The sequence below is a fragment of the Paroedura picta genome, chromosome 10 (genome assembly GCF_049243985.1).
Source record: "Paroedura picta isolate Pp20150507F chromosome 10, Ppicta_v3.0, whole genome shotgun sequence".
In the NCBI taxonomy this organism is placed as follows: domain Eukaryota; kingdom Metazoa; phylum Chordata; class Lepidosauria; order Squamata; family Gekkonidae; genus Paroedura; species Paroedura picta.
Genome location: NC_135378.1, coordinates 37,142,917 through 37,170,697, shown reverse-complemented (window position 1 = coordinate 37,170,697; position 27,781 = coordinate 37,142,917). Strand labels below are relative to the sequence as shown.

Below are 27,781 nucleotides of genomic sequence, written 5' to 3'. Positions count from 1 at the left end.
TTATTTTAAATAAAGTAACAAAGTCTCTTGCCTTGAAAACTCTATAGGTTGCCATAAATTGAATCATAAATCATAAATTGAAGAATCAGTCGAATATAAACAGAGATCTCCTCTTCCTTCCTCTGGATGCAACTAGAGAAAGCCCAATTTTGTAAAAATTGTGATTGTTAAAATAAACACACTGCGGAAGTGAAAAAGTGAGAAAAATACTGGGTGAAAGAGAATGTGTGGAAACACTACATTCCTGTCATCGCGCATTCCAGGTGCAAGATGTGAGAGAAATATGATCTGAAACTAGTTTAAGAGGTTCTATAATTAAGCTAGGATTAGTATAACAGCATAATAAACCTGATATTTTCCTGGAGATAAGCTGCAGAGTTGCCCAAGGCTCTTTGAAAAGCTGCTGCTTTTATATCTGCAAGCCCCTGCTCTTGAGTCATTGAGTTTGGAACCGTTGTGCGGATTCTTTCTTGGTTTTAAAAAATTATTTCTTTGATATTGCCTCTAAGAAAGTATATCTTGAGTGATCCAAAGTAGAAAATATGGTGCCAGTTTTTTTTTTAAGTGATGAGTGAGTGAAGGTATGGGCAGCGTAACAACTGTGATTTTTGCATGTTGTTTCATTCTGTGGACACCCACCCTCCCCCATGCACATTCATCTCTCTCTATGACTTGAATGATGATGAGTATTTTTGAAAGGGAACAAATTAATCGTGTGAGTAGAGCGTGTCCTCAGAAAGATGTTGCGTTGCCCTGCTTTGTGTTAACTTTGGCTTGCACACCTGATTGTCAACACTGGAAAGACAAAACCAGTGACTTCCCAAAATCAAAGAGCAGTGGTAAGGTGATCCAGGGCCTCTCACAAAAGCCATCTTCTTTTAAAAGTGAGCTGAAAAGGGATAAAAGGGAAGCAGGCTTCTGTGATTTGATCCACTGGCACGGCATCCTTTTTGCTGCTCTTTTATAAAAGTGCCCAGACATTTTTACTATATTACACAAAAATTTTAACATCAAAAAAAATATTCAAGTGTCTCCTCTTTTTAACTTCTACAGTTTACTCTGTAGAAATGATGCCTCATAACTGTGACTCTCCAGTGCCCAAACTTGTTTGGTCTGGAGGTGCTCTTTCACCTTTCCCTTGAAGGAGCAGGTTTGTAGGTGGGGGGTGTGTGCCTTGGGCCTGCTTCTGGATAAGCAGGTGGCAGCTGGGGCCAGGAATGCCTTTTACCAGCTTCAGCTGGATAGCCAGAAGAAAAGATCTGGCCACTGTGGTATATGCACTGGTTACCTCTAGATTACTGCAATGTGCTGTACATGGGTTTGGAAGCTTCAGTTGGTACCAAATGCTATAGCCAGAAAGTTGATTGGAGTGGTTCATAAGGATCATAATCAGTCCAGTCTGGGCCCATCAACACTGGCTCCCAATTTGTTTCTGGACACAACTCAAGATGCAACCTTCAGAGCCCTATACAGTTTGGGATCAGCATACCTGAAGGGACCTCCTGATCATCTCCAGAAGCTCTGCTTTGGGTGCCCTTGCCTTCTGAGATTAGGCAAGCAACAACTTGGAAGATGATCTTTTCACTCATGGCACCTTTCTCCTCAAGATTTCTGTTGCTGTCTTCTGCCAAAGACTTTTCAGTTGGCACTTCCTCAGTGATTCCTCTGTCCTGACCTAGGTTTTCATCGCTATTAAAAAATTTTTTTTAATGTATTTTTGTTTTAATGATATGTTTTTGGGAGTGATTTTAATCATTTTTAAATGTGATTTTTATCATGTCTGTTAGCTGCCTTGGTGGCTCTTGTAAGGGGAGAAAGGTAGGATACAGATTTTATAAATGGATACATCTACATATTTTGAACCTGTGAAATGGATGAATGCTAGTGCTAAAATTTGAGATCTTGTGCATCTTGGTCCCAGATCATCACTAAGTTGGGATGAGACCAGTAAATGACCCTTGCAGTACCAGTTTTAAGGCTGGAGAAGATGATAGGAACTGGCATAGGCATAAGGCAGAGGTGGCCAAATGGTGGCTCTCCAGATGTCCATGGACTACAATTCCCATGAACCCCTGCCAGCATGTGGCCACCCCTGACATAAAGCAACTGGATTCTTCCTCTGTTGTCCAGCATCTGATGGCCAAAGGCATGCTCAGAAATGTGGAGCTTTTTTCTGTGTCATGACTGAATAACAGCATAAAACTATTTTGCTTGAATATATATAATCCACCCACTCACAATCTGCCTAAGTTCGTAAAATCCACATTTCTGTCAGATGACTATCTAGCCTCTGCTTAAAAACTTCCAATGAAGGAGAACCCACCACCTCCCAAGGAAGCTTGTTCCACTGAGGAACCATTCTGTTTAGCCAAACATTCTTTTAAATTTATTTAAACCCATTGGTTCTGGTCTGACCCTTTGGGGCAACAGAAAACAACTCTGCTCCATCTTCTATATGACAGCCCTTCAAGTATTTGAAGATGGTTATCATATCACCTCTTAGACGTCTTCTCTACAGGCTAAACAGACCAAGCTCCTTCAGCCTTTCCTCATACGACTTGGTCCCCAACCCTTTCACCATCTTCATAGCCCTCCTCTAGACATGTTCCAGTTTCTCTACATCTTTCTTCAGTGATGGTGCCCAAAATCAAACCTGTACTCCAAGTGAGGTCTTACCAGAGCAGAGTAAAGCAGTAACATCACCTCACATGATCTGGACACTATACTTCTTTTATTACAGCCCAAAATCCTGTTTGCCTTTTTAGCTGCTGAGTCACACTGCTGACTCATATTCAGTGTCTGGTCTACTAAGACCCCCCCATATCCTTTTGTCGTGTACTACTGCCAAGGCAAGTTTTGCCCATCCGATAGTGTTGCATATGATTTTTCCTACCTAAATGAAGAACTTTACATTTATCACTATTGAAATTCATTTTATTCATTTTAGCTCAGTTTTCTAGCCTGTCAAGGTTATCTTGTATTCTGTTTCTGTCTTCCCTCCCAGCTTACTGTCATCTGCAAATTTAATAAGTACCCCCTCTATTCCTTCATCCAGATCATTTATAAATATGTTGAACAACACAGGCCCCAGGACAGATCCCTGAGGCACTCTAGTCATCACTCCTCTCCAAGATGATAAACCATTTACAAGCACTCATTGTAGGGCAATAACAGAGAAATGGTAAACAAGAGTTCTTCATATACATCCTTGCATCAGTCCATGTTCACATTGTTTGCTCCTTTACATTGAAGGAGGTATGATGAGGTCTGCTGCCAGATGCTCTCGGGATCTAACCACAAGATGCAGAAGTAACTTTTAGTTGCCTTGTTCTTGATTGTCCCAAATTGTTTTGCATAACAATGATAGCAGCAGTGTTATCTGAAATGGATCCCTCAAAGGGAATTATGGGGAATTATGAGTATTGCAAGAAGCTGGGTAATGCAAGATCTTTTCTACCTATGTTTTACAGGGTCCTTTCCCTGGGAGAAATCCTTTTTATATAATGATGACAGTTTGGTTTACACTCTAATTTTGTTTGGGGAAAATATTGGAGTGCATTCAAAACTCACATACAAGCAAAAACATACAGGCTCCCAAGAGATGAAAGGGAAAGATGGAGGAATATTGGGTAATATTAATATTTATCTGATCCAGAACAGCAACAAGAGGGGAGAGGTCCAGCCTATGTTGCAGATTGCGTTTTGTGTACACGAGAACAAAGATGGTGAATTTCTGGTCTAATTTTATATTTTTTTAAAATCTGGAAGGCGTTGGACAGAGCAGGAAGCTCTGATACAGCGGGTGTCAGGATTAAAAGGACAACTCTCAAAAGACCATCTAGTATGTTAATGGGCAAATTGGGCTCTGAAACATAAATTACGATGGGCTTATTGGAGAACCTTCCTGAATCGTAATGTTTCAGGTGGTCTTGAGGCGTTGGTCAGATTTTCAGCAGCCAAAAAAAGAAAGATACTGGGGATAGCGAGAACATGTTTGGTATTTCTGTAAATGAATGTATTTGTAAAGAAATACATACCAAGCCAGTGCTCAAGTCACAAGGTATATTCAGCAGTGAATATTCTTGAGCAGTTTGGAATGGCAATATAAGAATTTTCATCCTCACTGTAGGCTTTAATGGTTTCTGGGGAGCAAGCAGCTTTGTGATCACCAGTGTCTCCCCAACTTTGAAAATACCATGTTCCCAGACTAAGGTTGTCTGTAGTGGTACATATCAAAAGTTAACCCTTTCATCTCCATACAGAAAGTCTTGCTAGAAATTGATTCCACTTCTGTGATATATTCTTTTTTCATATTTGTTGAGATAAAGGAGGAAAAATTGGACCCATGAATGGGTAATGGAAGATAATTAGTGAAGTAAAACAATCTAAATGTTCAGTGGTGAATAACACTGCTTTGAATGAAGAATTTTGGCTTTTGTGGTTAGACAAAAATATAATTGAAATTCCTTTTTTGGGGGGTGGGAGAGGGTATTCCTTTAAGCTTCCAGACAGAAAAGAGCAGGAGGTATTTATACTATAAGAACTTGTATGTCCCCAAGCTAACTACACAAAACCTCGACTGATGCCTTGTTGTTCCACTGTGATTAGTTTTTGGCATGGAAACAGCTGTCTGCAGCCTGGGTTTGTAACAGAGATTTCTCACAGAGTCTGGCTGGTTTTTGGAAGGGGTGGGGGAGGTAATAAAGGGAAACGGGCCAGTTGAGGAACTGTTTCTAAACAAGTTGGATTACTTTGTTTTGGACTTCCAGCTGTCAAATTATTTGATTCCCTCTGCCTCTTTGGATTCTGTCCCCCTCCTACCCAAAACAGCTATTGTTAGGACAGACCAAAAAAAAACACAATTGTCTGCCCTTTTTGGCTTCCAAACAAGAGGGGTGTGTGGACCCCCCCCTTTTTTTTCAGGAAACAAAAGAGGAGGAGCCGGCTGGGTTGTCATAATTTTTTTTTAATACAACTTTGTATGTAAATACAAGCTGATTATAGGCTGGGGCAGAAGCCAAGGTTTGGGTCAGCCTTAGGGTCTTTGACATGAAAATGAGCGCCGCCTGCCTGGCTCAGCGCGTCTAACTTAAGACAGCGTCGCGATTAGCATAAGACTGGGTGGCTGCCTCGTTTCCTACCTCTCAATAGCGCGTCCCTGTATTGGCGGCGGAGAGGCAAGCTGGGCAGACGGAACGCACTGGCGGGTGCCCCCCCCCCTCCTCCCCCTGCATGCAAAAACGTTTGGATTAACCGTGCAGTCCCCTCGTCCGGAGGCTGCGGGAGGCGGACGTCGGCCGGCGCATTTGCTCCGTGCGGGGCTTCCCCAAGAACAACCTTGCACGCGAGAAGGAAGCAATGCCCGACGAGCCTCGGGGGCAGGAGCGCGGGGGAGCCGGGCGCTGCGGCCCTTCAGACCATCGGCGTTGACCGCGGCTGTGCTGTGTGCTGCTGGCCCTCGGATGGCTGGGCGAGGGCTACGCGGTGCCAGGGCGGGAGCAAACCCGCGGGTGCCGCTGCCATGACAAATGCTCGAATGCTTGCTGCAGCCATGATTATTTTTTCCCCCTCTCCGGGCTGCTTCATTGATGCTTTGCTTGGCTTCTGATAGGTTGAAGGCTGGAGAGGTGGGGGGGACCTGAGCCTTTGGCTGCTACTAGCGCTTCATGCGACTCCTCTGGCATTGCAGATTGGATGCTTCCCTGCTTGGCTTCCTGCAGTCCTCGGGGTCAAAACCAAAGGCCGTCTTGCTTTGGCTCCTTCGCTCGGGTCTTTTGTGTCCCGGCTCACGGTCGGCTAAGCCCTTCTGTGCTGAATCGCGCTATTGTGTTGGGACCCCAGACCCCCCAGCCCAGCCCTCGCTTCAGTCTCTCCCTCCACCCCGCCTGGGAAGCCACACCATTTGCCTTCCCCGCCACATGACTGTGGGAAGCTGGGCTTGAGAGCCGGCGCAGGGGAATGCATTGTGGGACGCGGCGAGCAGCGGCGCTTTCGAGGGAGAGGGAAGCGGCGGCGGACCTGCAGGCTGGCGTGCATGGACGAAGCGGCGGCGCGATGTCGCTTGCACCGGCAGCCCGGGCCGAGCCCGTGAAGCGACGGGCGTGAAAAGGCGAAAGAGCCCCAAGGAGAGGGCGCAGCGAGCAAGCTGGGAGGCCTGGCTCATGCTTCTCCCGCCGCCGCCGCCGCCGCCGCCGCTCCTGCTCGTGGTGGATTAAGCTGCAGGTAGCCTCAAAATGAAGAAGACCCGGAGTACAACCTTACGGCGGGCCTGGCCTAGCTCGGATTTCTCCGACCGGGCCTCTGATCGGATGCGATCCCGCAGCGAGAAGGACTACCGCCTGCACAAACATTTCCCACCAGCTTTCCTTTCCCAGGCATCACGGGGCTACATGACATCAGGTCTGTGATACAGCTTTGTGTGTGTGTGTGTGTGCGCGCGCTTGTGTGTCTGGGCGAGTAAACATGCGCATCTCTCTGCTTGTTGCAAGGGCTGGTCTTGCATGTTTGTCTCCCCTGCGCGGTGTTTAAAGGGGGTTATCTGGTGACTGATTAGCATAGGTTGTAATGAATAATGCAGGTTTCTTTTTTTTTTTTAAAGACCACACATCCACCATTTTGTACCTCAGGAAGATTCACAGCAGGGCCTTCTCAATATGGTGTTGAAAACCCTCTTCTAGCCATCCCACCCGCCCTTTAAGATAAATGGAGAAATGGTCCAACCTGTATTCTCAGGAAATCGAAATGCCTGGGAGATGTGATCCCAGCAGCTCCCCCCCCCATCCCCCACTCCTTGGGCTGAATAATGATCCCCAAACCAGATATTCTCTCCTAATCCAGCTAAGTACAATTATCTCAATAGGCATTTCTGTGTTTCATTTTCTTAACAAAAAAAAAAAGGTGTCACCTGCTGTTGTAGGCCGTAAATGTGGTCTTGGTGTTCCAGTTGGCTGTGCACCCCCCCCCCCGAAATTTGCTGGGGATGAAAATGAGTATTAAATGTAAACATTTGTGTGTGGGTAGAGAAAATGAGTATCTGCAAATGCATGTCCCGCGTGTATATTCTTCTGTTCATTGCTTCAGGATAAGCTCTCTAGATATAATGGACACTGCATCAACATGTTTCTGCATGCATCACAGGATAGAAGCACAAACAAAATGCAATAGTAAAGCTGTTGGAGATTTTAAGCTGAGGAAACCTTAATCTTCTGAATGAAGAATTGTGAAGGAAATGCCTCTCAGATTTGTTGTTTTGCATGAATCCCTGTTTTATTTTGCGCACACTATAATGGTTTTTAAAATTCATACTTAAGAGAAACAAAGGGCTGTTTTAGAAAATATTGAAAGAGGCCTATAATGTATATTAAATCCTGGAAACCTTTGTTGTTCGGCTGCTTCAGTAGTATTATGACCATACACAGCATTTTGTTGTTTGTGTGTCAAAAGCCCATTTACCTTCATGGCATATTTTCCCAATACCATTAAAGAAACAACGGTTTGTTAACATATCAACACAAGTTTTGGCATGAGACCAGAAATGGGAGGAGGAGATGCTGAAGAACCTTTGCAGTTATCAATAATTTACATACTTACAATTTTCTTTCTTTCTATTGCGTATGTATATTGTTTTAGTCAGCAGTGGCTGCTTAGTGTTTTAAAACTGTCTTTTGAACGTTCTGTGGCCATCAACCGTAAACATATAGGAGACAATATTTTGTGGGAACATTATTTTGAACGAGTTTTGGTGAACAAGCATATGTTTTCCTTCCAAAGCCATGCTTGAAGGGGAAATAAGTGCAATTTATGCTGAAAAGGAACTGTAATAGTTGGAGTGTGGTTGCTGCAACACATCTAGCAACCCTCACCTGTGACAAATCTGACCTCACTTTGTCCACCAATTAGAACTGGTGCTCTTAATTTCTTCATGCAGTTGCTTAGATTTGGGATGTTTTAGAGAAAAGTAACATGTCTAGCTGAAAAGTCACCTCACTCTGTGCAGCTGTAGAGAGAGTACCAGAAAAAAAGGATTAAATTAGTATTGCTGGTGGAGTTATCTGTTTGTTTCTGTAAGCATTCATGAATTAAACACACACACAGTTAATAAAAGAAGGAACTTGATGGTGGATAAATCACCCATTTTGGCAATACTATGTATATTGTGTCCGAACAGTCAAGAATAGAATGCTACATCTATGAATATCTTGAAGGTGAATATCTGCAGTGCTTCAGTGCCAGAGCATATGGTGTGTGTTGAGAAGTGGGGAGTGAGAGAGCAGGTGACACATCAACTATGAGTAATATACTAAAATCGTTAGGAGGGTAGCACAAGTGGCAGTTGAAAAAAGAATGATGTAGAGCGAATCTAGCACATGATGCTGTAGCTGCAAAAGTAGTTTTGTGGGTTGGTCTCTCTTCCCCCCCCTCTACTTAATGAACTATGTCCTTTGCCTTTCCAAATATTGGTTTTGGGAGAAATGGATACTGTATCCAAACACTTAGGCTCTTTTAAAAGGAAGCTCTCTTCCTGACAGGAAATCTATAGGAAGTCTTCTTGCATAAAAGTTGCAGTGACTGTGAATACAAATGCTTCCTTTGTTGTCCAGAACCTTTAGCAGGAGAGAGTGCTATGAAACACATGGCTACTTGGAACCTTGCATTTTGTTTAACCAGTCATTCAGTCTAATCACTTTAGGTATTGTTGTGGTTCCTTTTAAATAGGCATTTGCATTGTTTGAATGGTGGAGAAGAATACTTTTGGATTGAGCATGATTGTTTGATCCAAAGACCAAGCATAGAAGCGAGCAAAGTATTGTCTTCTTTCTCCTCTCCCCTCACTGTAATTCATTATGTTTTCTGAGATGAGATGGGTCACAGGGCTGCCCGTTAGACAAGAGTTAATTCCAGTTTATGGATATTTTAGGGTGACACATGTGGTGACTGTGCTTTGGGTATGTTAACGGTCTAAGAAACACAATTTAATAGCAAAATTGTCATTTGTGCACTAGCAAAAGCTCTTAACTGGAGTCCAGATTATTAATGCAGAATTGCAGCAAAATTCTGCAGAGAGTTGAGGGTAGCCTATTTTTAAAATGGTCTTTCCTTCTTGGATGAATAATAACATGCCTGAAATTTGATTTATGGTAAGTAGTATCACTGCTTAATTATTAGCATTTTGAAAACCCTTCAGAATTGACTGCCCAGAAACACTAGAAGGTATTGAAAAGCTACTAACTGACCCCCAATGAAATGGATAGCTAGAGTAGTGACTTTTTATTATGAAAATGAACATAAGGAATCATGCTTTTTAAAAAGCTGATTAATTTCTCAGTGGATGCTCTTTATTGCAGTCCAGGGCTGCTTCAAGTTCCCAATTAACACAGGGTTCAGAGGCTATGCATAGTGTCCATTCTTCATTTAGAAAATATTAATTCCCCACAGGAAAACTGGCTATATTCCCTGCCAGTGAAGTAAAGGAAAATAAATATCCTTTTATTTCCTTGCTTTTATTAAATTCTTGGATAATATGGATAAATGGTCATATGCAAAATAGTCCTGTTGAAACAACAAAGTTAATGTTATGTCACTTATTGTCTTAAGAGGCAGATGGTTTGATGTAGAGTGTGGGGCCATGAATATAAACTCTTACGTTGCTAAAGCACAGGTGTTACATTTCAGATAACGAACATATTGTGCCCCATATGATGAATCTTATAATTTCGGAGACATCTCTGTGTATTGTGTTAACTGGGACAAATCTCAGGTCCTCTCTAAAGGAAGAACAATATTGTCCAAACACTTAAGTCAATGTACCTTCCAATTTAGTGCTAAATCTGTTCAGCATTGAGATTTCATTATTCTGAGGAATAGTCACTTCAGCCATACATTAAGAGCCAGGTGAGCTCATCGGATCTTGGAAGCTAAGCAGGGTCAGCCCTGGTTAGTGTTGGGATGGGAGACTACCAAGGAAGTCAACAGTCACTTCACAGAGACAGACCCACCTTTGAAGTCTTGTCCTGAAAACCCTACAGAGTTACCATAAGTCACCTGTGACTTTATAGCACTTTCTACCACCAGCCTAGGACTTTGTTAAAACCTTCAGAGATTAGCTTGGTTAACTGATGGCCTTTGTGGGGAGGGCCTCTTAAGATGGGTTGTGTCATTAGCTATGTCTTTAGCAGCTGCCAATTCCTCTTAATTTTTTGTTTATTACTTAGAAAACTGAAATAGAACTTGGCAGTAAAACATGGTGGCTTTAAACCCCCTAACGCATACTAATACTGTTTTAGTCTTCCTAGTCTTCAGTGCCAGGTAATACTTTGCAAACTTCAGAGGACTCATTCAGAAATGGTTCACCTGCAGCCATATAAAAGGGAAGCTTTGGCCTCCAGCCTTTCCTACCGATAAAGGCTCCAGTTTGACTTAGCTTGTGGTAGATGATCAGTTGGGTTTTGATTCTTATGGATAGACTAGAAGCTTTGGAACCCTGAGATCAAAATAAGTCAGACATTATCTGGAGAGCTTGGGCAATTAATGATCTTATGTCCTTATCCCCAAGATACCAATTTCAAGCCTTATGTCAACCTTCTGGCAAGGGTTTTTAGGCATTACATTTAACTGTATCACTGTCCAGCTTCTAAGACTTTGGAAACTTTTTCACATGTCCTTTTCACAAAACTGAACCTGACTTAAATTTTGTTCATGGCCAATGGAATGTAGAATTAACTATTCCAGCTTTGGAGATAAAAGTTCTTGGTCTACTAATTTTACTGTCAGAATTATGCTTCTGATGTATCCAACAAAAACTATGTATGTTGCTGACTTGTGAAAATATACTGGCTTTGACTTAGTAACCTTTCTTACCCATAAAATAAATGATAATGTTCTTTCAGAAGCTGATTTGTATCCCACCTTTTTTACGCTGTGGCCCAAGAACTATTTATTTATTTAAAATATATGTATGTCCAACTTTGTTCCAAACAACTGGGATCCATGGCAGGTAATAGAAATAAAACAATTTAACAACTGATATTAAATAGAAATAATATAATATTAAGTCAGCTAGTAAAGAACACCCATTTAGCTGAGCCTTGCCTTGAAAGTCCTATAGAGTCTAGACTGAGTCTTTTCAACAACTACTAGTGAACTCCAAATTTCCTTTAAAAAATTAGATTTTACATTGCAAGCCACATCTTGCAGTATTTTTTCTTTTGTATATACTATTTGTCTTCTATAGCAGACCTCAGCATTAAAACTACCAGGCCATGGCCACACAGTCTGGAAAACCCACAACCAGTGTTATTTTATATCCATTGTGGAATTCCAATGGAGTTGATTCTTTCCTAAGTTTGTCTGAGAAGTCATTCCAAAGAGTTGGTGCAGCTGCTGAAAAGGCTCATAAATAAACAGCTACAGAATCAATTGGCTGGTATAATCTATGGAGTGCCACAGGGTTCTGTTCTCCCACACATGTTATATGTGAACCCACTGAATGAGATTGTCTAGAGCTTTAGAGTTGGATGTCATCAGTTGCCCTCCTCACTTTCCTTCCCCCCAAATCACCAGGCATTTCCCAACCCAGAGCTGACAGCCTCAAGTTAGCATGAGCTCCTGTTCAGAGTTCCTGTCCAAATTTACTGCAGCTGGCAGCCACCCATACTTCATGGGAAGGCCATGGAACCCCTGTTGGGAGTGCCTGTTCTAAACGGAATGGATCTACTTGTCTGGAATGGCTAGAGCTGGCTTTTGTAGAGCAGGTAAAAAACTTGTGGATGCTTACAGATCAAGCCCTGCGGTTTGGAAATAAGGTTGATGAAGAACATCTTCTATCAGCTGCATCTGGTTTGTCAGTTCTCTGGCCAGGGGTAGTCAACCTGTGGTCCTCCAGATGTTCATGGACTACAATTCCCATGAGCCCCTACCAGCAAATGCTGGCAGGGGCTCATGTGAATTGTAGTCCATGGACTTGTGGAAGACCACAGGTTGACTACCCCTGCTCCTGGCCATGCTGATCCATGCTTGTATAACCTCATGGTTTGATTATTGTTACTATATGTTCTATATTGAGCTGTCCCTGAAGACTGCCTGGAAACTACAAGTGATCCAGAATGCAGCAGCCAGGTATTGTCAGGAGCTAGCTGATGGGGATACAAGTTGCCTATTTTGATATGGTTACATTGTCTGCTATTTTGTTTCCTAATTTGTTCATGAAGCTGGTCTTGGCCATTAAACTCTTCATAGCCTAGGGCTCCCATGCTTGAAAGACCATCTCTTTCTATACATTCCTGTGTCCCAGCCAAGGTCTTCAGTCTGTTCCCCCGTTTGGGTTGCCACCTGGCACTAACCAGAACCTGGACCTTTTCCATTACAGCCCCCTGGAGTGGGCTCCCTGAAGAGATTAAGAGCCTCTTTGTTGGAGATTTTCAGTAGGCACTGTAAGTCTTGTTAATTTGCCAAGGCACTTGATAGAGTACGAACAGCAGGTATTTGCAAGAGGAATTTGGGAGTATTTTATTTTAGTTGATTTTACTTAAGAACAGGGGTAATCAAACTCAGGGGAATTGTAGTCCATGGACATCTGGAGGGCTGCAGTTTGACTGCCCGTGCTTTAGAAGAAGAAGAGTTGGTTCTTACATGCTGCTTTTCTCTACCAAAAGGAATCTCAAAGCGGCTTACAATTGCCTTCCTTTTCCTCTCCCCACGACAGACACCCTGTGAGGTAGGTGAGGCTGAGAGAGCCTTGATCTTACTGCTCAGTCAGAACAGCTTTCTCAGTGTTGTGGCGAGCCCAAGGTCACCCAGCTGGCTGCATGAGGAGGAGCTGGGAATCAAACCCGACTCGCCAGATTAGAAGTCGGTGTTCCTAACCACTACACCAAGCTGGCTGTCAACATTTTACATTTGTTTTACCTGTAAACTGCCTTGAGCCAATAGGAAGAACAGGGCATAAATAAAATAAATTGTATCCTTGAATTAGGTGGGAAAAATGGAGAGGAAAGTTGGTACAGGGGAACATATGGAGAAAGGTAGTCCTTAAATAACTACCATTTTAAAAAGAGAAGTGATATTCTAACAGTAGCTATTCAGTTTTTTAACAAGCTTTTCAGTTGGTTAATATAAATAAAATTAAAAGCTACAGCAGATAGCATGGACTAGTCTGGCACTTTAAACATAGTAGTGGGGATGGCTTACATGAATCTTCTTAGGATGAGAATTCCACATCTGGAGAATTACCACAGGAAAACAGGGATCTCTGTATTAGTAACCTATAGAGCCTCAGCAGGTTTGATGATCTTGAATGGAGGATTCCTTTGGAAGAAGACAGTCCTTCACATCTCTTGGTCCCAGGAAATGATCAAAGCTGGGAATTATCCCTGGAATGATATTGTAGAAGCTTGTTGTTAACCAGCTATATTGTTAGAATAGCAATCCCCAACCTGTGGACTGCGGACCACACGTGGTCCGTCGACTAACTGGAGGTGGGCCGCGAAGGACGCCTCCCCCCCCCCCCGGCCCTTTACTTCATCCACAATCCGGCAGGTGCACATGGGAGTATCTCGTTGCAGAGAAACAAGCTCAGGGTTCCCACTGAATTGTCATTGTCATGAGTTTAAATTTACATGAAAATAAAATGTTCCTTATGTTCATTGTCGTGGCTGTATCTTATTTTGAAGGTATGTTTAAACATTACCATAGTGACCAGAGACAGAGAACATTAGGGCAGTGGGCCTCAGTAAAATTGTCAAGCGTTGAGTGGTCCCCGGTGATAAAAAGGTTGGGGACCACTGTTGTAGAAGCTTGTTCCCCACTGGAATCCCAGTTAACAGTCCATCTGTGTGTCCTGAAACCATTCTTTAATAACAGCTTTGTGTTTAGACTTATGATGCTACTTGAGTCTGAAAGTTACCAAACCATTGACTTTTACAACCTAATTTTCCCATTCCAGAAATAGTAGTAATTGACATACTACCCAAAGTTGGGTTTTTTTGTCCATGCTGTAAGTTTCCAGGGGTTGGGATATCTTACTCACTATGGCTGCCAACTATTTTAGCAAACTCAAACTATTATAGGTCAGCTAGTTTAGCATAACTCAGACTTTTTCAACCTTTTGGCCATGGAGCCGCCCCTAAACTAATTTTTCAGGCTTCAAGGAGGTGACTATGCCTCTCTGCCACACACCTTTAGAAGTTACATGTCACCAGAAGTGATATCACCACCTGTGTAAACTGAGGGAGGGAGGGAGAGACGGGATGCGGCTTAAGGCAGGGGTAGGCATGCAGGCTTGGCCCCCTCCCAGGCACAAAACCGTAAGAGAACTCACACTCTGAGGGGAAGCCGTGGAAGCAGCCAGTTCCTTAGCTTGTGGCCGAGTTTATTAAAGCAGAAGACACGAACCTTGGTTGGGAATCCCTGGCATAGCTAGTGAATAGTGTTTGTATGAATTTTGAGTTTTACCCCAGATTTCCTGTATTTCATGACCCCCCTTATCTCATTTTCCTTCTCTCTTGACAGAAAATCACTGAAGCAGTGATCCACTCACTGTATTTGAATCTTATGTTAGAATAATTTATTTTTTATTTAGTCTTTAAGGTGTTTCAGGACTTTTGGGTTTCCCATTTTATTTTTGCTCCAACAGACTAACAGGGCTACAAGGCGAGTTGCAGGTATCCTGAACAGATACCAACCTACCTTTACAGTGGTGAGAGAATTGTACATAAAGTTGTTATAGTGACTTGGACAGAGCTGTGCTCTCAGCAGTTCTGATCTCTGTCTTTGTCGACCCTGCCTACACAGACAGTAGTCCTTCAATGTTATCGAAGTGGAAAACTTAGAAGTCTATATATTATAAGCCCTGGAAACCATATCTTGCAATACTTTTTATTTTGCATACTGTTCGTCTTCAATAGCAGCCCCCAGTATTAAAGAACCATCAGATTTTTAATGCTCTTGGTGGGAGTGAGAACAGAGAACTACACTCATTTTCAACCCCTGTGACTTGGCTTGCTTCTGGGAAAGGTGGGAAGAGATGTGTTGGTATTCACTCTTCCGATGTTCAAGATATTAGTAGTCTATTTCACGCTACAAAGAGTGGGAGCAGGAAACAGAAAGGAGAGGAATTAGCAGGGCAAACAGAAAGAGGCTGATCACCCATTGAAACCTGGCTGGCCTGGTCTATTTGAAGCCAGAATCATCCCTGCGCATTTATAAGATGATTGAGACTTGGAACATCTGCCACTTTTTTGACTGCCTGTGTAGTGACTTAATTGTAACCATAAATTGGGCAACTGTTATTACTTGTATAAGAAGAATAAAGAGTTGATAACTTTTCTTGGGACTGAGATTAAAGCAAGAGAAGATGTTCCTGGTTACTGTCTGGGTCTTGTAGTTGTGTCAGAGAGGGAGACATGCACATGCGCACACCCATAAACTTTTTGGAAGATGAAGGCACAGGATCACCTCTCCTTGATACAGTTCTTTAATCAAATAACTTGATGAACGTTGATCAAGATGTGTAGTTGTGTTAGTCTGTTTGTAGCACAGAGTTTAGCCTTAATGTACACTATAATATATTCATCAGAATGTGGAAAGAGCCTATGATGTTTCTTTTTTAAAACCACATCATGGAAATTAACCTTATATACATCCACCTGTCACTAACCTATTTATTATTTTATCTAGAACATCAAGGTTACAGAATAGTAAAGAATGCACTCAAGTGTTTATAATTATTTTTCCCTTTTCTGCTGACTCATCCTTTATTTCACAGCAGTCCTTTTCTTACTTATTTTGTTTGATGACAAGACTCCAGATTTGATGGTGTATATTTCTGGAGATAATTTGTGGAGTACTAGAACAGGGGTAGTCAACCTGTGGTCCTTCAGATGTTCATGGACTACAATTACCATGAGCCCTGCTAGCAAATGCTGGCAGGGGCTCATGGGAATTGTAGTTCATGGAAATCTGGAGGACCACAGGTTGACTACCCCTGTACTAGAAAACTGCAGAGGATCAAATGGGAGCCCAGACTTTTTTGGCTGGGGCAATTAAATAGAAAGGCCCAGTGGAAGAAAATTCTTTCAGTCTCTTAGCTATTGTCAAACATGGTCCATAGAAGGTGGTACATCTGCATGGATGGGACTTGCTGTATTTTTCAGCCCCCATGGGTGGTTCTTTTGAGGTTGTTCTGCATTGAAAAGAAAAGAAAAGTAATATGTATCATGCAAATGTCTATTGTCCATGTAGGGCTGAATATGATTCTAAAGTATCACCAAACATCCCATCACAAGAGTACAGGCTAGGGTTTTGTTTTGTTCTTGCCTATGGGCTTGTCCTGGGGCTTAATTCATCATGCATTGAACAAAAACTTTGCCAAATTAATTTAGGCTTTTTCCAGACATTAACACCAGTCAGTTCTTCTGCATATACTTTGTACAAAAAGCACAAGGTGATGGGAATTGCTTGGCACTTGGTAAAAGGTAATTTTTGTGTGTGTGACTCTCAATCCAAACATTGAGATCATTCTCAAGGCTGAAATACTGTGGTGTGAAGTGCAAAAAATAGGTCCCTGGAAATTTAGTTTAATATATGGAAACATAGTTCTTTATAGTGAATTTTGTATATTTTCTAAGCAACTGTGGCAAGTCCATTTGGAACTTAGTCATATAACTTGCTTTACAGAATTAAATATATTAATCCTCCTTTTAGTTTTATTTTTGGGATAATAACTTTTGGGTGATATGATTTATTTGAGGAAAATTCTAAAATATGAATTGGCAGCTCTTCTGTCTATATGTGTTTACGCAAATGCAAAATCTTGAGGAAAAATAGCTAATTTTGTAGGTGAGACTTAATATCTAGATCTAGATGACTATATAATCTGTCATACTCTTGTGTACCACTGATTATATGTCTTTACAGATTTATTTTGTTTGACATCAAACATATGGAAATAAAAACTTATCAAAATTTTCTCTCCTGAGAATATTTCAGTCAATACCTTAAATATTTCCTGCCCTTTCAGGACACAGATATCAATGTAAATATATATTTTGTGGAGAAATCTCAGCATGAAACTCTGCTAATCACCATTTGCCTTTCATTGTTATGTTTCTTGTTTTTGTTGCTAAAGCCATAGAGTACAGATAACCCACAAATATGTTCTGGTTAGCTGTTTTTATCCAAAGCATTCTGCTTTTTCAATTGTAAAATTGCAGTGGATTATCTTTTACCCCTGATCTTGTAATTAACTTTTACTTCAGATTCTCATTCTCTCCACAAATGGCAGCACAATGCAATCCAGCTGTCCATAATCATATATGTATATTTATAGCACTTAGATCATTGTACATTCTTTCCTCAGCTAGATTGTGTGGATTCCAAAGGAACTATTTGTTTTTCTTGTCTCCCTTCTCCTTTAGCAAGTTTTGGTTCAATAGCATTGAATTTTGCAGTGAAACTGTATGACATTTTCTGGAGCTGTCACTTTAAGATTTGAGAAATTTAGATTTTATGGAAGTACTAGGTAATTTGGTCAGAAATTGCTGGCCACTGGTGTAAATTTGAGGGCAGTGGTGGTACCCACTGTGGCTGGTGACATAGAGGCTAGGGTTGTTTGTGGCAGGCAGACCTAACTTATTCTGATTTGTTCCTATCCCTTCTCCTTTGCAACATTGAAAAATAAAAGGGAGATGATGACCAGGGAAGGATCTCAAAGTTGGGGACAAGGTGTGGCTCTCTACGAGCCACCTTTGGAGCCAATGCCTCTCATGCAAATTGGACACAGAGTGCATTGGGTTCTTCCCTGTTATAGAATAGATATATTCATGGCCTATCAGTTGGACCTCCCATGTACTTTGCAGATACATCTTGCTTTAAATCATTCCCTCAAGCTTAACTGGATCTCTACTGCCCTCCAACCCCAGCTCCTCCGCTCATCCTAATTGAAGGGCATGAGGAATATGAGGCGAACCAGATCCTGGACTCCTGAATGAAACGTGGTCGGCTCCAGTACTTGATTGACTGCAGAGGCTACAAGCCAGAGAATCGGACCTGGGAACCTGTGGAGAATGTTTATAGACCCTTCTGGTGAATGGATTCCACCAGACCTATCTCCCAAAGCCTGGGCTGTCCCCACTTCAGGAGGGGAGCCCTGAGGGGGAGATGGTGTTGTGGGTCAGTCAGGATTCAAAACTAGGAGGAAGGGCATAGCCAGGCCAGAGGCAGCAGAAACTAACAACAAGAGGGAAAGTATGCCAAGATTTACAGCTGAGAGATTGCACAATCACCTCCATTGCCACCCCCCTCCAGCTCTGATCCAGCAGATAAAAGCCAGCTTCCTGTTTCCAGACCTTCAGGATCACCTGTGCCATTAGAGAGGTAAAGGTGCAGGTTTACAGCAGAGCTACAGGCTAAAAGGAGAAGTGTTCAGCTTATGGCTAAATATCAGCTACCAGCTGAAAGTGAGGATAAATTGTTGCAGGATGAGGATGGAGCAGCTGGTGTTTACTTATAAAACATTTTGAGGGATGCTACAGGATGTGGATGCAATATATGCCCGCTCTCTTGCCTGCAAACCTTGACTTGTGCTTGATTGATTTCTGGACTCTTGAACCTTGGATAGGCATGATCTTGCGCCCTGTAATCTCCCTCGGCTTTGTTTGCTTGGAAGACTGGTGAATGATGCTGCAACCTGATACTGGCACCTAGCCAGCTATTCCAATATCACATAATATCTTGATACCTTGCCTGATGAAAAATGATTTCTGGCTAAGTTCGTTCAAGCCTGGGGTATTAAATTAGGTAAACATTCCTTGCTTTATTTAGGAATTCATGCACCTTCGAGGTGTAGTTCACTTCACCAAGCCCAGGGTTACATTGTATTACATAGGAGAGGAGCCACCATACTGCAACTAGATTGCTTCTCCCTTCTCCTGCCTTCTCTCCTGTTTCTTCTTCTTCCCTTTTTATTGCCTCAACTTCACACCTGGCTCGAACTAAGCTCCATCCTCTTCTATTCCCTGCCCTGCATCAAAACACCATTGTTCTCTTACTCAGGCTTGATCACTGCCTCCATACGCTTTTGAGCTTCCCTAGGCAAGACGACCATGGATGTCCTGTTGCTGAGACTACCTTGACTGCATTTTTCTTCTGGTCCCACCCAGCTGCACCCTGGTGAATCTTGCTGCTGAGCCGAAGGGCCAGTCCTGCCAGGCACTTCCTTTCTGGGTAGCCTGCCACAGATGTCAAGTTTCTTTGCCTTGTATCTCACGTTGCAGATTTATTTTCAGTTTAAGGAACTATTGCTTTGTTTACCCTTATGTCCATTTCCAGTTTTTCTGATCTCTGTATCAGTGTTTTTTGCTCACCTGTAAAGTCTGAATTTCTTGTTATCTCTTCAGCTGTCTTTCCTGTTTCATTTGAACCGGGATGGATCTGCCCAACTTTTCCACTGCAGAAAAGAGTAAGAGGGGTTCCCCTTGGCTAAGCTGGACATCTTAGGACAAATACCCTGTGGGAGGTAGTAAGGGATAAGCGAGAGTGAACGGAAATGTTGGAGCCTGCCCCTTGTTTATGTTTCTGTAATCCTTACATCTAACTCTATATTTACTGCTTCGGTTCTTTTAAACATGCTTTCTTCAAAACTTCTAAAATGTGAAGTGAACATTTTAAGGTAATGGAAAGCCATATTTTGGTCTCAAGAAGGTCATGGAACATAAAGCTTATTTTCCGCAAGACTGCATTGTTCTGTTATTTCAGATGCTGACAGTATAATATGTTCATAATTTAGCATAATATTTCTAAATCTCACAGTCGTAGTCCAATAAAATATAGTTACAACATAGCTAAAATTATAAAGCTACATATATCTCTAAGAATTATAATTGAACTCGGTCCTGAAGTAGTGAAATTTCCTATTCAATAGCGGTGTGGATAATCCAGGGCAATCATTAAAGAGGTTTGCTCCAGACATCCCTGTCAAGTAAAACTTCATTAGCTCCAGAAGTATTTGAAATTAGACAAGTGCTGTGTCATCCAATGTATGCATGTCATTTCATTGTAGCTTTTATATACAGTTTTTATATTTATATTTATATATTTTATATATATACATATACACATACACACACATACACACATATAATATTATATGTATTTGTTCTTTGCAGACTAATAGCAACCCACTAGTATAATGTATAAACAATGTGATTGCCTGGTCAGTATTTAACATGTTGGGGAGTTTGGTTCATTTTGTATCCATCAATAATGCTCACTTTAAAGATAAATTATAAAAGAATGCAACTTGTAAAAAAAATCTCCTCTAAATATCCAGCAGTATTCCTTCATTTTTCAAAGTGCCTTCAAATATAGTGCTGGAAATTCTATGCCCCATGTTCTTTTTAATCACTGTGGAAAAATGTACCTCTAATAGTATAATCCCTGTCTTCTGGCAAAGTTGAATGGCTTCAGAGGTTTAAATTGCTTTGCATTTTGGGAAGTTAGAATTGTAATGAGATATGCCAAACAGACGGCTTCTCTGTGTTAGGTGTGCAAAACTGTCAGCTCTTAATTGTAGGAATTCTTGGTTTCTTTCTCTCTTGTTTAATTCTGGTGATTTTACTTTTAAAGACACCTGCACATAGTGCCCGCCCTCATAGTGTGCTACTTGTAATCATGCAAAGTGGAGCCGTTTGAAGCACATATTATGATCCCTCACTTGTTCTTGTTTGGTGCTTCACTTCCAGTTAAGTTTGTATTTCATGAAGAAGATATAAAGCTTCTTGCAACTAGGTTATCACTCTCTGTGTTCCTAATGTTCTTGTCCTTCTTCCATTTTGGGAAACTTTTCTTGAAGCACAGTAAGCTTTTCAAGGAGTCTTGTTCCCATTTCTACCGTGTCTCGAGGATCTCTTCCATCTGCATCATGGCCACTGTTTTTGGTGTACACGTTCGTAAGTACAGCTGCATATCCATTGTGCTGGTCGGGAGGGAAAGGGTTGGGGACAGAGGATAGCCATTAGGGACGAGCAATCATTTCGCTGACCACTCCCTTGTGGGTCCAGTTCTTTCCTGATATTATTTAACATCTCTATGCATCCTCTTGCACAGCTGGCCCGAGGATATGGGCTAGGGTGCCAGCAGTATGCTGATGACACCCAACTCTATCTGTTGATGGAGGTCTGGCCAGATCCACACCCCAGATTCAGTGACTTGGAAGCCATGGCAGGATAACTCCAGCAAAGCCACCTGCAGTTCAGTCCCTAGAAGATGGAAGTCCTATGGCTGGAAAAGAAGGGGCCAGAAGAGGAAGCCTGCCTTCCTTGCTGTGATGGAGTGCAACCAATAGCTTCATACACCTTCAGTGCCTGGGAGTGACCTTTGCTGCCTCCCTATCAATGGGAGCACAGGTCACAAATATAGCTAGCCAAATGTTTTATCTGTGCCAAGTGAAACTTCAAGTATCCTATCTGGGCCCAGGAGACCTAGCTACAATGACCCATGCAAAAGTCACCTCTTTGGCCCTGACCCAGATATTACAGCTGTGGTAAGGGTCCTTACAGGGATTTCATGGAGGGCCCATATTCAACCTGCCATCCAGCATTGGCTACTAGTGGGGCTCTGAAACAGGTTCAGGGTTCTGGTACTGACCTTAATGGCTTTGCATAGTCTGGGCCTTGTGTACCTGAGGAATCACCTCTCCCAGTATGTCCCCCTGGAGGGTACTGTGCTCTGCTAACACCAAATTATTGGTAATTCCTTGCCCTAAATATGTTCGTCAGGTTTCACGAGGCCAGGGCCTTTTGGTCCTGGCCCCAGGCTGATAGACTGGGTTGCCAGTTGAAATCTGGAGCCTGAAGGCTGTCAAAGTTTCACAAGGCCTGCAAAATGGCAGTCTTCCACTGGGTTTATTGCTGAGGGCTTGACTTGGCTCCACCCTCCTTACTTTAGAGTTTAGACCATTCCAGTCCAGTTAGCCCAGTGGAGGGTATTTAAGAGAGGGGGGGGGAAATACTGATTATAACTGTGTGTTTATTATTGTAAAACCACCCAAGCCTGCTTGCTGGGATTGGAAATATAGAAATTAATTACACAATTACAAGAAATACCACACTGAATACCTAAATATACCTAAAGTAACACAAACCAATACCTTCAGTTTTGCTTTGCATGTGAGAGAGGAGAAAGGGGAGTATGCAAGTATAAAAACAAGCTGTAGTTGCTGATTGGGATGTGATGGCGAACACTGGCTTGCTGCAGAAAGGGAAGTGCAGTGGGGAATGGCGGTGCAAAGGTGTGGAAGGGGGTTCACATGCCCAAGGTGCATACATGCAATGTTATAAGAAACTGTTACTTCCTTCTGCAATTTTCTTTATAATTCCATAAATGAAAGGCTAAAGACTTGAGTGCGGTATGAAAACTAAAAACCAGAATAACATCCCAGAATATGAAGATTGGTAATCTTCTGCAATGTGATTTTGACAACTTTCTAAAAATTATGCAAACCATAGGAATTATTTTGAGCTAAAGGATATGTCAGCTATAGCTTGTGATATGAAAAAAAATGCCCTAGTGCATAGCAGTTGCAGTCAGTCAACTGTCTGATGAGACACTGTGGTTTTTAAATGTATCCTCATATTCATGGCAATGCTTTGCAATGATTCTGGCTTGCCACGAGGCTATAGACAACTGAGTCTCCAGGCACTAAGAGAGGGCACACAGTAAGCTTTAAAATGTAGGGAGGGGTATTTTGTTTATTATTGTCCGACAATTTCTTGGGAGAGACCAAAAACTGGATAATTTTGTCCTGTATTAAAAATGCCCAGAATATATTAGTCTAGAGCAGGGGTAGCCAAACTGTGGCTCTCTGGATGTCCATGGACTACAATTCCCATGAACCCTTGCCTCTAGTTCATGGACATCTGGAGAGCCACAGTTTGACCATCCCAGCCTAGTCTGTTGGGGTGGCTTATTTAATGATATACATAATATGCTTAATATGCCAGAATTGCAGCTGAAATCATGTTTTGAAATCCGTGGGTAACCAGGTTCCTTAATTAATATTTAGATTAATTGCCTCCCCATCTGTAAATTTGTACATTATTAAAGTAACAGTAGCCCACCTTTCTACCACAAATTCAAGGCAGCTAACTATAGAGGTGAAGGTCTGCAGAGAAAAATGGGGAAGGGTTCCCCCTGAAAACTCCTCCCTTTCTACAATGGAGAAATTGGGAGACTGGGGGGGATCTGTGGGGTTGTTTTTTGTGTGTGATAATTTTAGAAAGCCTTAAATGCATTTAAGTACGTATTTCTACTCATTCAAAACATACAGAATGAAACATGTTATGCAGGACAACCAATGGTATTAAATAATGTCAAGTGGGGCCCCTGAGAAGTTTGTGGGGAAATTCCCCTGCTGCTCCCGGACAGGCATGAGGAGAGCAGCAGAAAGGCAAGAGCCCCCTCCAAACCCAAACATTGCCAGCACTTAATAGCCCCATGATCGAATGGTACCATTAGGGAAAGGGGACTGCTTGGATGGATGCTGGGGCAGGTTGCAGACACCTGTGTTTGCACCCAGTTCAAACATTGCTGGCAGTCAGTACCTGCTTTCTCCAGCCACCCCGTCTAGTCGTAGGGTGGCAGAGGAAATAGAGAAGAGGGGTGACAGCTGAAACACTTGAGAGCGTTCAGCACCCATCTTCCCTGGCTGCTCCCTTATCAGTTCTCCCCTGCCCTGCCCTGCCCTGCATTTGGGGGGTGCCTGGCAAATCCAAAGATGCTTCCTCTACCAAACATTCTGTAAAATTTGTCCAGTGCCCAGGGTCAAATGACAAAGGAGTGTATAGGTCTACAAGGGAGCACCATGAGCAAGAACTAACTGCAAGAACCCAAGTTAATCTAGTCAATTGTGCCTGTGGGTGGCCAAGCCGTGCAGTCAGATGACTCCTTATCTCATCTGCTGATAAAGGTTTTCATACTTTTTAATAAGCAGTTGAAGTCAGAGGGAATGTTTGTCCTTTGCAGCAAGTCTTGGGAATACCATCGCACATGTTCAGTCATACAACAACAAACACCATCTTGTATTTCTGTTTCATTTGTTGCACCACTTTCAGTTTTAGAGCTAGATGAAAAGATTTCCCAGCAAGGCATAAAATTCCCACGGTGTTTTTCTATTTCTATGGTCTGCATTGCATGCGTTGCTCCACTGGAGGGTGATTAATCACTGGCTTCAAGACAGAACAGAGATGCTTGGCATAGTTTACAGGAGCAAAGTTACCTGCTGGCTCCCTTGCTGAATGAGGTGCAGCTGCAGGAGTCATGGTGTCTATTTTGTGTTTATTTGAGTTTTTTTGTGTGTGCTGCCCTGTCAATTTCTTATGGATTATTTCCCTGACCAGTGTAGACAGGGTATCTATCTTTTTCAAACATCCTAATGCATTTTTGCTTTGCAGAGTGCCATTGGAAGGAAAACAAACCATAATGCTTATTGGTCAATGCAGTACTTATTTTGAGCTTGCCAATCTTGACACCTTTTTTTTTTTTTTGCATCTGCATCTTCATTGGCTGTTAAGGTTTGCAGATGTTCTTGAATCCCTGCAGTTTTACAGAGTGGCTTCCCCACTTGGAGGATTACTTATGAAAGGAAACAGAGAGAGGCTGGTTATTAGTTGCATGGCAACAGCATTTTATGTATGATGTATTGTTGTGTGTGCGTGTGTTTTTTTTTAATACTCAGAATGGAACTTTTAGTGAATGGAATGGGGGGGCAAGGACAAATAACATTCTGCTGTTGCTTTGGAATGAAACAATAATTTTGAGAACAAGTTGCCCATTTTGGGCTTTAACATCTATTAAGGCTAGACTGATCTTGGAAGCTAAGGAGGGTTGGCCCTGGCTCGTAGTTCAGTTCTGCCTCTCGCTCTTTTCCGCTGTTCCAGACAGATGAACTCTCTAATCTTGATCAATGTCCCGCAAGGCTGTTATGTAGAGGCACCCCCCCCCCGGCCAAGCTTGCTTGCCCTGCCACAACCCCTGTGAAAGGGGTGTTCGACCCCCAAAGGGATCCCAACCCCCAGGTTGAGAACCACTGCTTTTGGCCATCTTGGTTGTTTTTTCAGCCTGTGATGATGAAATCTCTTAAATATGTCAAGACCTGCTGTTTGTTTTGTGCCTGGCAAACTACTGTAGGCAGTGGGCAATTGGTTTTATATGCCACACTAGCAATATTTGCAGGCACTGACCTACTGCATCTTCTGTCTTTTTTGATCAATTTATCGTTCTGTAGGAATAAGACCATAAGGATCCATGGTCCATCTAGTCCAGCACCCTGTCTCATATAATACAAAAGGAAATACTTTACGCAGAAAGTTGTTAAGTTTGGAATTCGCTGTCAGATGATGTAGTGATGGTCACAGATATAGAAAGCTTTACAAGGAGATTAGATAGGTTCGTGGAAGATGGGTCTATCAGTGACTACTAGACGTGGTGATGAAAGAGAACCTCCACTTTTAGAGGCAATCAGCCTCTGAATCCCAGTGCCAAGAGGTAACATCAGGCAAGAGCCTCAGCCTTTATGCCCTGTTGTGGAACCTCCAGAGGAACTTATTGGTCGCTTTGTGCTGGTGTAGATCAGTGGTTCCCAAACTCTTTCAGACAGCCACCCCCTTGGCTCCTAGGCCACATCTCTAGTGCCCACATGAACACATAAGAACACACACCTCCTTCCTGGTGTTAGGGCTACTGCAAATTCAAAACATACTATATTGCCTACACTTTTTTGTGGGGGGAGTTGTTGTGCAGCAGCCACATTTTAGTATGGGAAAAATGTATTCTTCATAGATGTCATTGGTAAAAGCCGTTTTGGGTTTTCATTGGGAAGGATAGAGTTTGAGGAGGGGAAGGAGCTCAGTAGGAATATGATCTCATCTGAAGGTCACCTTCTGAAGCTGTCGTTTTCGTTAGGAAGCTAAGCAGGGTTTGCTGTGATCAGCACTGGGATGAGAAACCACCAAGGAAGTTCAAGGAGACTACTAAATAGATGCAGGAAATGGAAAGCCGCCTTGGAACATCTCTTGTGAGGAAAATGCAGATGCAGAAGGATTATTCACCCCCCCCCGAGTCTTCCACCCCCCCCCCCAAAAATAGGGGTTACCATCCATTTTGGGAACCCCTACTGTAGATGAATCACTGATCTGATACAGCAAGGCTCATCTTGTGTTTTTATGTTCTTAATTATTGATAAGTTTAGGATAAGATCAAGATAAAAACTAATTATGGAAATTATATTATGCGACATAAGCAAATTTCATAGGGCAGTACAGACACCATATAAGGATACAACTGAACTAATTAACATCTGTAAAGGATGGGTCATGCAGAGAAATTAGCACCTATAGTTAGTGAGAAAATCAAGGAACTTGGTTTTCTCACTATACACTCTAATTTTTCTGCATGACCCACCTTTTACAGATGTTAATTCGAGCTTTAAACTGGGTAATGAAACATGTTTTGCTAGAAGTAGGGAAAATGGCTTCAATGAAAATCATGATGACTTTGTTCTGCTGCTTCAGACCAACAGGGCTATACACCTGAATCCATGTGCATTAATGTTAGACTCACATCCATTCCGCACAACCTAAATGTAGCCGAAGTCTTACCTTTTGTAAAAGCTATTAATTTAACGTTACGCATGATATCGTAAACAAAGCACAAAACTACCGCAAACTCCAGCAACAATTGGAATTTTATAGCGCTTAGGAGGAAATCCAGAAAAGTGGATTCCCCCTGAAAAAAATGCTACACTTCTGAGCAAAGCTGCAAGACATGTGCGTTCTCAAAATAGCGGTAGAAATAATGTCCCTCCTTAGCTCTCACCCTTTTGGAGATGCAATCGCCATTCCCCCCCCCTTAAACCAGCAAAAGCAATGAATAAGTGAGGCTTCTTTGGCTGAAGTCCCTCCACAGAAATGCTTAACAGTAAAACAAAGCTTCTGCAATTGTCTTTTAAGTTTCTGAGCACCATACAGCCCCCTGTTCAACACTGCTCATAATTTCGGCCAGAAATTGCAACTATGGGGGGGGGGGTTACTTGAAAAGTGTGTAAACGATTAAACGCCAGGTCCTACACCAACGAAAATGGTCTTTCTGAGACATTGAATGAACAAATATTCGTTGCTACTGGTGTTTTCGGGTTTTTAAAAAACAGTTCTTAAAGGGAAAGGGGCTTTTCGGGAGCACGAACACAACAGTTCATTGGATGTTCTGTTTGATTGACGGCCAGGGGCAGGAAGAAGCGTGGAAAAATATTGCCTCCTTTGTTGCGATTCTGGCGAGACTGGAAATTTGTGGGGAATTAATAGACTGCTACTGGGACTTCAATATTCTACTAGAATTGAAGGTGTGCAGAATTATGAAATTCCACTATTAAATATAGCGTTTCTGCATACTGCAAACATTTAGCAACATTGGTCATTGTGTGGCATGGCCCTCATTATTTAAAAGCTTGCAGGAGTTTTGTTATTTTGAATATTGTGGTAGATATTAGAAGGTTTTATGAAAGACAAGTTGCAAGAACTTCTGATTTTTAAAACCATGGGCTTCTTACCTAATGCAGGAGGGCTGTCTGTGAATTGTTATAGAAGAAGAAGAAGAGTTGGTTCTTATATGCCACTTTTCCCTACCTGAAGGAGGCTCAAAGCAGCTTACAGTCACCTTCCCTTTCTCCCCCCCACAACAGACACCCTGTGGGGTGGGTGAGGCTGAGAGAGTCCTGATATCACTGCCCGGTCAG

At 42.3% G+C, this 27,781-nt stretch overlaps 1 protein-coding gene across 6 annotated transcripts in view; it reads left to right on the top strand.

Moving 5' to 3' along the window:
• Positions 1 to 27,781, top strand: part of STOX2 (storkhead box 2) — a 140,534-nt gene that overhangs the window by 47,769 nt on the left and 64,984 nt on the right. Inside the window, exon 1 of one of the 6 annotated variants that reach the window (XM_077302298.1) lies at positions 5,093 to 6,399. The exons of the other annotated variants lie outside the window; for them this stretch is intronic. Within the exon in view, the coding sequence (XP_077158413.1) occupies positions 6,234 to 6,399 (166 nt within the window). The 5' untranslated portion in view covers positions 5,093 to 6,233. Of the gene's footprint in view, positions 1 to 5,092; positions 6,400 to 27,781 lie in introns of those variants that run through there. 6 annotated transcript variants of the gene reach the window in all.